Genomic DNA, 10,989 nt, shown 5'->3' on the forward strand with positions numbered 1-10,989 from the left:
TGCTGTAGAATCTGTTAGTCCTCAGCTAACTGGGATAAAGATAAAATCTGCCCATCCTTTAAGTCCCATGTTGACAGCTCAGTAGCAAACGAAGTCTGGTGTTCACAGTATAACTGGCTATTTTTGTACGCATGAAAGTGCACACATGAGCACTCAACAACTGATTGAACCATTTTGGATGTAAGTTCTAAGCCAATGAGATGGTGCAGGAAAGAAAATGCCTTTCATTATCTGGGAGAGAAAAAAGATATAGATGGATAGATAGATTGATATGATGTATAAGAATATATTCCTTTTCATATATATATATATCTTTTTATGAGTTTAAGACTTGCTTCCAATATCATACCACTAAAGGGGTGAGTATAATTTTGTTTATGTATCATAAAAGATGTAGTGGGATGGGCTGAGTGTTAGCAGGTGGCAGAGCCTGTTTTGCTGGCTCAGAAGAGCTGAAATGGTCCCTGGCCCATGCCCTTTTTCTTGACAGCATTATCCACTGTATTTGAACACCAGTTTCATAGACAGGAAATACGTGTCCTTTGTTAATCAGAGATAAACATGAAAATAATATCACTTGGCTCTGATCCCCAAAGTGAGTTTAAGAGCAATTTCATATCTTTTTCTCATTACACAGTGATGAAACTAATTCTTCAAGTAATGATGAAAGTAATAAAAGTGATAAAACTAATGTAATTTTTTCATTTCAGTAATGTTCCTATTCTCTTCCTTAAGATGCAGTTGTTATCAGCTTCCATTCTACACACTCCATGTCCTCCTCCCTTGTTTATCTGTTTCTCTACTGGGGCTTCACTTGGTCTGTATTAACATTGTTTTAGGACTATTGCAAGACTCACAGAAGTGAACTTTAATAACATTCATTAACCCTACTAGCCAAAGAGTAGTTCATACTCTTGACACTTAAGCAGTGTCAGAAAATAAGTATAACTTTGCACCTACTGAATTCTATGTCCTGACTTCATAACTACTTCACTGGTTTACTTCACTACAGTTTTCCTCAAACCTGAGTTATACTATTTAGTAATTATGTGTCTAGTTTAGGAAAGGCTTACCTGTTACTCAGACTCCTTCCCATACTTACTTAGTTTTAAGAAGACATCATCCACCGAGGCCTGGTCAGCATCAAGCCCGAGTGCCTGATGAACACACACTACCTTTCACATCCCCCTGTACAATGATGTAGAAACTCCTCTGATTTCGTCCAGTCATCTTGCCATAACTCCGATGTTCAAATGTGCTCCAAGAGAGGATCAGTATCTCTCTACATAAAGTCAGAAAAAGGTAATATACAGCCTATATAGCCTAATGCTATGCCTTGTTGTTGGGACTGAGAACGCCTAGGAAGAACTTGGAATGACGCCCTTTTTCAATGGCGACACCTGCCTCCACTGTGCTCAGATACTAGAGGGGCTGGCATACATCAATCCAGGCATGAGGGCCAACAGAGTTTAAGCGCATACATAGCAGCTAGTCATTTTGACTTTGTTGAAAAGCATCGGCACATGACTTCTGTAGTCCTGCATGAATGATTACCCAGAGGTGGAGAGGTAAAAAAAATCATTATGTAAACAAAGAGTCCATCCCTAGTTTGTTCTTTCTTATCTTGAGCTGATTAATAGGTAATCTCATATCTCAGAAGGAATAGGAAGGCACTATTGACTGATTTCATCCATGTGCTTTGGATTCACAGCATATAAATGAGGATGGATTTACAGGTCCGACATCAGGCTCTTCTGACGCTTGAATTCTCTTTCTCAGCCAACCATGGAGCTCCTGGGAATGACCACTATTTTCTTGCTGATCTGCATCTCATGCCTTCTTCTCGTTGCCACATGGAGAAACATATCACAAAATGGGAAGCAGCCTCCCGGTCCCATCGCGCTCCCTCTTGCTGGAAACATATTCCAGCTGAACCTAAAGAACGTGCCTGAAAGCTTGAGAAAGGTAAGTGATTGTCTCCTTCTTTCTTACGCTGTCTCCTTCTTTCTTACGTTGTCTTCATTGCTTATAAAACAAAGTCAAATCTAGACTGTCTCGGTTTAGTTCAGAAGCTTAATTTACATTGACCAAATATCACACTCAAACAGAAACAAAAGCTTTCCCAGAAATGCATGCCTCTGAAATCTATGTGTTCCAATAATATAGTATCTAAGTCTATGTAGTGCAAGTCTAAGGCTATATATTTGCAATCATCATGCTACTGATGAGTCCTGTGCTGACTTCATGGCAGTACTGCAATTGGCAGTGGATTTGCAACCAAGGCACTGATGTTCTTGCTATATTCACTACATTCCTGCTGGGCCCAACTTCCCTTAATCAGGACAAGGCTGCAGTAACTCTCCACTGATTTACTCATCCAATTTCCAGAGGTCTGGGGCCCAGGAGATTTTAGGGACAACTGTGGTATGCTGTTCTTTGTGTTGCTCTTTCCTACAGCTTAGTGAGAAGTATGGTCCTGTCTTCACAATACATTTAGGACCACAAAAGATTGTGGTGCTGTATGGCTATGATGTTGTGAAAGAAGCTCTGATTGATCAGGCAGATGACTTCAGCGGAAGAGGCAACCTGCCACTCATTGAAAGACTCTTCAAAGGCTCAGGTATGTCCCCAGTCATGTTTCCACACAAAGCTAAGGCTTTCAGTGCTTCAGCAACACTGAAGAGGAACAGCTGAGGGGGCTGTGGAGAAGGGAAGGGTGGATTTCGTTTACCACTTCTAGCAATAAAAGACTAAAAGCCCAACTCATTACTTGGACCCTTGAGTATAGTGGTCCCCTGCAGAACTCTCTAAGGTCCCAGGCTGGCTTCACTGAGTGCCTTTCATTTTCAGCATGCTTCATATTCTGGCTAAAATTTTGCTCATCAAATGTGCCTCTATGAACTTAGGTTCATTCTCCCATTTCTGAAAATATTGGCAATATACACACAACTTAGCAACCAACAGAAAGGAAGTCCAGAGACAACAAAGATGAGATAATGCAGGCTGTGCCAATCAGGGCCACATTCAAGATTAGCCCTTGCATTTATTCACTAGGGCTGTTCTGAGTACCTTTTCTGCTGATTTTCCGTGCCTGTGGCCAAGAAATATTCAGTACCAGTGATACTTTCTTATTTACAGCCTCCTGTAATATCTGTTTCCTCATGGAGGTCTCTTTTGCCTTCATCAGGTATTGTGACCAGCAATGGGGAGGCCTGGAAGCAGCTCCGACGATTTGGAATCAGCACCTTGAGGGATTTTGGGATGGGGAAGAGGAGTATTGAGGAGCGAATCCAGGAGGAAGCTCATTTTCTGGTGGAGAGGATCAGGAACACACATGGTAGGAATGGGCTTTGTGCTTACTGAGACAGCCTGCATATCTGCAGCAAGACATGGAGGGTGTAGTACTGCTTCATCAAATCTATGACCCAAGAAGTGGGCATATGGCTGCAGTTTCTGCTCCCTGCTCCAACAGCCAATGTTACCAGTGCTGGGAGTGGGTCAATCAAAGAAACTGTGAGAGTATGGAGGGGTTAATATAGGAGACTGGTGTTAGAGGGCATCCTTTAACCTGTTCTGTTTGAGGAACAAGACTGAAAGTGGCAAAGGGAACGGCTTGGCCCCAAAGCCAGGAGTTTGGTGGAATTCAGCTGTGGAGACAAGGCTGGGGGCTGCCACGTAACCAGTCCTCATGCACTTCTTTGCCTTGTTTCCTGAATCTCCAGGTGGATCTTGAAGAAATGGGTGATCAGTGATCTCATTTACACATATTTGGGTCTGGATCCACTCCATCTGGATAGCTGTGCTATCAAAATTAGACTTTGATCATTCGAATCCCTAGAAGAGGGCTATACAATTGAGGTTACACTAATAGAGTTCATAAACAGGGTGCACTGACAAAAGACATGGCTCAGGCAAAGTCCTTCTAGTTTCACCAGGTTTTGGTGGGAATCTTAGGCCATTTCTAATAAACTGTAAGTTCAGATGACACACGACAGACTTGTGTCATCTGAAAAGAAGCAAAGCCGCCCAGACCAATGTTCTTCTGAGAACAGGTCAAAAGAGATACTTAAACGACTCGTACAGGGATATTAGTTCACTTCAAGTAGAGAAGGAAAAATTGAGTAAGCCCTTCACCGTCCTTTCCAAGGACTGCAAAACTCTGGGTCTCAAGAGGATGCAAAGCTCCTCGTAGTGTCAGAGGAGAGGAGGATGCCTGAAATGCTGAAAGCAAGATATCTCTTTCTTTTGTTGTTGCAGAGAAACCCTTCAACCCTGGCAGATTCCTGATGCATGCTGTCTCCAACATCATCTGCTCCATTGTCTTTGGGGATCGGTTTGACTATGAGGACAAGAAATTTTTAGCTTTAATTTATTTGCTAGATGAAAACAATGATCTCCAGAGTGCTATACAAACACAGGTGTGTGCAGTTATATTGAATAAACTTGTTAATAATTAAAATATTTTATTAATGGATGCATACTTAAAAATAACTCAAATTGATTTTTAACTGGAGTGGATTTTCCTAACTTTGGATAAATTTTCTGAAAGCCAAAAAGGCAGTTAAATAACCAATTCTTGTTTCTTCTTACCTTATGAAACTGCCATTGCATGTCCGAAGAAGGATATAATTGCAGAAGTTGCTCAACTGAAATCTATCATTCATTACAGTGAAACCATAAAGTAAAAGGCATTAAAACCAAGTTGAATAATATATCTTCCATAAAAGTGGATTTTTTCATAGTTAACAGTTAGTGAACATTTTATTCTATGCATATTAATCAGAACGTACTTTTCCATCGTTTTATTTTTACAGCTATATAATTTATTCCCAACTCTCATGGAGTTCTTACCTGGGCCTCATCAAAAAATGATACAAAATATTGATGAAGTTGATAAATTTATTTTAGAAATCATAGCACAACACCAGAAAACCTGGGATCCTAGTTGTCCTCGAGATTTCATCGATGCTTTTCTTAACAAAATCGACCAGGTAATGTGAGAGCTAGAGATTTATTGGCTTATAAGAAAACCACCACTTGAATCCCACCTTCTTGCCAGTTGTGGCAGGGCACTGGGCTTTTGCAAATACAAAGGGAAACTTGCTTTTCTTGGCACATCAACTTCATTCTATCCTCTCCACTCTCTTATCTAGGACGTTTCAACACAGAATTACCAGCTCTAGCCAAAGATAGGAAAGCTAAAGACCAACCTCGTTGATGGAAATCAATGTTCCTTCGATATTAAAAAAGTTTCATACTGATATTTTGTAAAAGTACCATCAATGCTGGTGTTCTGGAAAGTGAGGGTTATATTTGTGAAAGGACATGAGATGTGTTTAAAAACACACATTATGGGTACAAGACGTTCCTTTTTAAACAAACTGCTTACATTTCTCATTCTGAAAACATTCTCCCAAATCTTCCTCCAGGAGAAAGGGAATGGTCACTCAGAGTTCACCGTTGAGTCCCTGACCAGAACCACATTCGACTTGTTCCTTGCAGGAACAGGGACCACTAGCATCACCCTGAGACATGCACTTCTGATTCTCCAGAAATACCCAGAGATACAAGGTAATAGAAAAGGAAATAAACAAAAACTTTAGCAGGTCGTGGGATCGCTTTGGACAATTCCTGTCACTACCACATGTGGCAATGGCTCTCTGACTCAGGAACCCTTCATTTGCAGTGTAGACATGTGTATTACTCTAAGTTCTATTCACAGAAAAGAGATACTACCACTAAGTACATTCTTATATTGATGGTGTGCTAAAAGCAAGTTTTGCTGTAAATATGGGAAGAGGTTTAGGCAAACAGATGTGGGACTTGACCATTCATCACTTACTTATTTCCTAACAGAGAAAGTTCAGAAGGAGATTGACCATGTGGTCAGCCGAGACCGAAGCCCCTGCATGGCAGATCGGAGCCAGATGCCCTACACAGATGCTGTGATCCATGAAATCCAGAGATTCATTGATTTCCTTCCACTTAATCTCCCACATACCGTGATCAAAGACACCAAGTTCAGAAACTATTTTATTCCAAAGGTCTGAGAGAGGTTTCTTTATGCAAATATAAGCAAAATTTTCATTTATTTGGAATAAATATTAAATACTCTAATCAGACTCATCATTAAAGTCCACAAAAAAACCAACTTTAAGGTATTTATTCATTAAAAGCTCATTATAAGCTGGTACTTTTTGACTACCCTTGTACTTAGCTCTGGGAAATTCTCAATGCTTCTTTGCTTTAGCATGTCTCCAGTGTAACTTTCTTCTCCTCTCTTTGCTAATTCAGGACACAATGTTATTTCCTCTGCTGACTCCCGTCTTACATGATAACAAAGAATTTCCAAATCCAGACAAATTTGACCCTGGACATTTCCTGAATGCAAATGGTACATTTAAGAAGAGTGACTTCTTCATGCCATTCTCTGCAGGTAAGATATCTTTCTGTTTCATATCCTAGATCACCTTCTCCTAGGACCACTTTGTAGATTTTAGTGGCTCTGTCACCATGGCCTACACAGTGATTTCTGATGATCCACTAGAGTCACTTCTGGGCAGCTCTGATCCCTGTACTAGAATTTCAGTTGACTTCCCTTTTTAGCAATCACAGAAATTCCTCCAATGCATTCTACAAGAAGAGATGTACAAAGTAGGACTCATGCACACAACTCTCTCCTCAAGCAGGAAATGAGAAACTGAAGCCTTCAAACTGCCTTTGCCCACTGAGCACTTACATTGACAATTAGCTCCTAGCTGAATTTGTTTACCCCAAATGCTGCATGTCCATTCTGAGATGCCTGAACTTTCATGGAGCAATGGTTAAAAATACCCCACTCTCCCCTCATCTTTTTGTTATTTTCCACTTGCAGGAAAACGCATCTGTGCAGGAGAAGGTCTGGCCCGGATGGAGCTGTTCATATTTCTAACATCCATCCTGCAGAACTTTACTTTGAAACCTGTTGTGGATCTCAAGGACATTGACATTACCCCAATAATGACCATTCTGGCAAATATGCCCCGACCTTATGAGGTCTCTTTTGTTCCACGCTAACCAAGTGAAGACTGTTGTCACATACCACACTCATGAAAGCTCTGGTTGAATGACAGTCATTTCTCAATCTGTTGAGACAGAAACACTCAGATAATTGCTACATACTTTATAGAGAGGAGCAATCTCAGACAAGAAAATTGTATGGGGATTTTTGCAATAACCGCAGCCAGGTCTAAACAAGTGACAGAGTAGGCATCTACACAGGGAAGGAGACAGCTTCCTGTGCAACAGGAGACAGGCTCTCCTCTGCACCTACCTCTCCTAGGTGAGGTTTCTGACATTCTGACAAGTCAGGGTGAGTGGACTAGTGGTCTGAGAGCACTGCTGCTGCTGTCCCTATCACTTGATCCTCTCAGCACAGCAAGACCAGACACTTGTACTCCATGGTTTCCACAGACCCTGCTTCAGGTATCTTTCTCTCCCATATTTTCAGTTTGTTCGTGACCTGTTTGTACTGCAAAGCGTAAACCAGTGGAAATTTTTCTGTTAGGAGATGATCATCCCCTGTATTCTTGCTCCAGTCCATATTATCTCCTGTGGTGGAGATGGAGTTTAACAATGACTGGGCAGATGGGTCCTCTCTTGTGTGATTTTAAGGAAGGTTTGTGAAATTACAATTTATATTGCAAAATAAAGATGTAGAGTGCTGGAATGTTGTTTTTCTATGATCCCAGAAGAAGGATACAGTAATGGTAGAGGCAGTAGTCCTATTTGTTGATAGCCTGCTGATACTGGAAACACAAGTGGGCAAGATTCTAAGGTTACTCTAAACTGATGTTGTTGATTTGAAATAATTGATGGCTTTATGAATTTCTACCCTCCTGAATTATACCCTTCATGAATTATACACTCAGATCTGTCTTTAGCATTTGCCTTTATAGATCTTGCTGATAATTTTGTTGCTTTCTGTTCATTCCTGGAAAAGGCATGCTTCCCTTACCCAGGGTCTGTTTACAACTAGTAATTGTGGGTAAATTCTTTTCCAAAGCACTAGAGGGCAGCAATATTATATTAAAATCTATCTATTTAGAGACTTGGACAATACCAGCACCAGCAAGATCATAGAATCATAGAATAGTTAGGGTTGGAAAGGACCTGAAGATCATCTAGTTCCAACCCCCCTGCCATGGGCAGGGACACCTCACACTAAACCATGCCACCCAAGGCCTCATCCAACCTGGCCTTGAACACCACCAAGGATGGAGCACTCACAACTTCCCTGGGCAACCCATTCCAGTGCCTCACCACCCTCTCAGTAAAGAATTTCTTCCTTATATCCAATCTAAACTTCTCCTGTTTAAGTTCGCATCTGTTACCCCTTGTCCTGTCACTGCAGTCCCTGATGAATAGTCCCTCCCCAGCATCCTTATAGGCCCCCTTCAGATACTGGAAGGCTGCTATGAGGTCTCCATGCAGCCTTCTCTTCTCCAGGCTGAACAGCCCCAACTTTCTCAGCTTATCTCCATACGGGAGGTGCTCCAGTCCCCTGATCATCCTCGTGGCCCTCCTCTGGACTTGTTCCAAGAGTTCCATGTCCTTTTTATGTTGAGGACACCAGAACTGCACACAATACTCCAAGTGAGGTCTCACGAGAGCAGAGTAGAGGGCCAGGATCACCTCCTTCGACCTGCTGGTCACACTCCTCTTGATGCAGCCCAGGATACAGTTGGCTTTCTGGGCTGCGAGCGCACACTGAAGCTGGCTCATGTTCATTTTCTCATCGACCAACACCCCCAAGTCCTTCTCTGCAGGGCTGCTCTGAATCTCTTCTCTGCCCAACCTGTAGCTGTGCCTGGGATTGCTCCGACCCAGGTGCAGGACCTTGCACTTGGCATGGTTAAACTTCATAAGGTTGGCATCAGCCCACCTCACAAGTGTGTTGAGGTCCCTCTGGATGACATCCCTTCCCTCTGGCATATCAACCGAACCACACAGCTTGGTGTCATCAGCAATCCCACTGTGCATGTCACCAACAAAGCTGTTGAACAAGACCGGTCCCAACACCAATCCCTGAGGGACACCACTCGTTACCGGTCTCCAGCCAGAAATCGAGCCGTTGACCACAACTCTTTGCATGCGGCAAATGATGATGAGCTCTCGCTTCTCCTAACAGGCCCTCTTTTCCAACAGAGCTGGTAATCTTGATCAACCACAGTTCTGACTGCTGGGACCAACACTATATCACTAATGATTTAATTGTCTTTTTGCTTGTTTGTTTTAATGAGTCCTCATTCATCCTTGTCTGCATGAAAGCAGACCTCGAACATGCAAAGTATGCCACTTGATATGGTGTGCTGGCTTGTGCTCAGTACTTCAGCCTTTGCACTAGATCACCTCTTGGTTTAAATATGTGCTTAGGTGGAATGGCACGAAGAAGCTCCCTCTCTGCATAAATTCGTGCTCTAGTCCTGCTTGCGTGAGGCTTTCTCATTGTTCCTACCGGCCACCTCCTGGCACACTGAGCTCTCCAGCAGCACTGTTAGAGAACCGCTCTTACTGATACTGAGCAGGAATGACAGAATTGGGTTGCACCATCTATTTGGTGATATTAGACACAGCTGTTGCCTTGATATACTCAGCAGTTGTGGTTTTGCATGGCAGGCTCACTTCTACTTGAGGCAGGAGAGCAATACATCCCAAGCTCTAAGCCTCTGGTGGATTTGTTAGCAGACACCAGCATTTGCCATTGCTTTCCTAGGCAGCTACTGACATAAGAGAGATCTGGCTTTGTACAGGGAAGAAGGAAAGAAAAGGAACTGACAATGGGAGAAACCAGTAAGGATTTGTTACTCTGTCTATAAGATCTATATTGAAGACATAAGAAGGAGAAGGAGCAGGCATCCTGATGGGACTTGCCAGGATCCAGCACCGCGTGGTGAGTCATGTCACTTTTCTTTCTTACAGTGGCAGTGGAACATGTACCTCTATCCTAACGACTGAGCTCCCCAGTGACTTTCTGGAAGAGATTAATTTGTTTCTGGCTTTGCCCTGATTTTCCTGCTCTTTCCTGACATGAACCCTGCAGGATGAACTGCGTCATTTGGCTCAGCTCCCCAAATCCAAGCTGCTGTTGTGTTCACTCGGTAACTGTAAAATGAAAGTGCTGGGGAAGAATGTCACCAGGCAAGACCCATTGGCAGGTTCAGCCAGCGATCCCATTGTAACTAGGCAGGCACCTTCTGGTAGAGGCTGTGCTCTTTGTTTTTAAACTTCCTAGCTGCAGATGGGTTATTAGTTGCTGCTAGCGGTGTATTCTCCTCCTTGGACTTACCTACTGCTAGACCTCTTTATAGAAACTAATGTGGCCTCTAGAATGTTCTTGATCTGCCTGTGGCAGACCAAGATCTCTGCCTGATCTTGTTACACTGACAAGTCAGAGCAGTTGCGTGAGGACTGGAACTAAAAACTGACGTCTTAAGCCAGGGGTCTATGTGATGGTTAGGACCAGACCTGTGTCTGACAGGATATTCTCCAAAACTCAGTGACAGCTGGATGTATATGGTTGCTCCACAATCTGTGTCAAGCACAAGGATGCAACACGTTGCCCACGTTCACAAAAGGCACCACAAAATGTGTCCTTCTTGGAAGCTTGGAACCCGTGTTTTATGTCCCCTAGATCTTCTCAAGTTCTGTGGTGGGGACTCAAAATGCTATAGATATGATCCATGTGGTGTCAGCTCCTGAGCAGAACTTTATATTCATCTACCGGCAGGACAGGGATGTTTCATTTCCCAAAGGGTGTTAAGCATTCAGTACCCACTAAGAACTAGGGGGAGCTGAAATTTGTTAAATTCTCCATATAAGGACTATGGAAAATTCCTATAGAGCCAAAGAGGACCCATGCTGACACAATTCTACTGAAGCTCTAACAACACCCAGTCACCTACAAAGCACAAATTAGGCCCTACAGTGATTGGTCTGTTCTACTGAGTA

At 42.7% G+C, this 10,989-nt stretch overlaps 1 protein-coding gene across 1 annotated transcript; it reads left to right on the forward strand.

The window, feature by feature from the left end:
* Positions 1-1,785: 1,785 nt before the first annotated feature.
* Positions 1,786-7,056, forward strand: LOC308222942 (cytochrome P450 2H1-like; the record flags this gene model as incomplete). Its single annotated transcript, XM_080621485.1, has 9 exons — positions 1,786-1,965; positions 2,458-2,620; positions 3,188-3,337; positions 4,258-4,418; positions 4,815-4,991; positions 5,430-5,571; positions 5,857-6,044; positions 6,295-6,436; positions 6,875-7,056. The coding sequence occupies 9 exons, from the start codon at positions 1,786-1,788 to the stop codon at positions 7,054-7,056; spliced, it is 1,485 nt and encodes a 494-aa protein (XP_080477611.1).
* Positions 7,057-10,989: the final 3,933 nt, after the last annotated feature.

The sequence above is a fragment of the Psittacula echo genome (assembly GCF_963264785.1).
Source record: "Psittacula echo genome assembly, chromosome: 6".
Taxonomy (NCBI): domain Eukaryota; kingdom Metazoa; phylum Chordata; class Aves; order Psittaciformes; family Psittacidae; genus Psittacula; species Psittacula echo.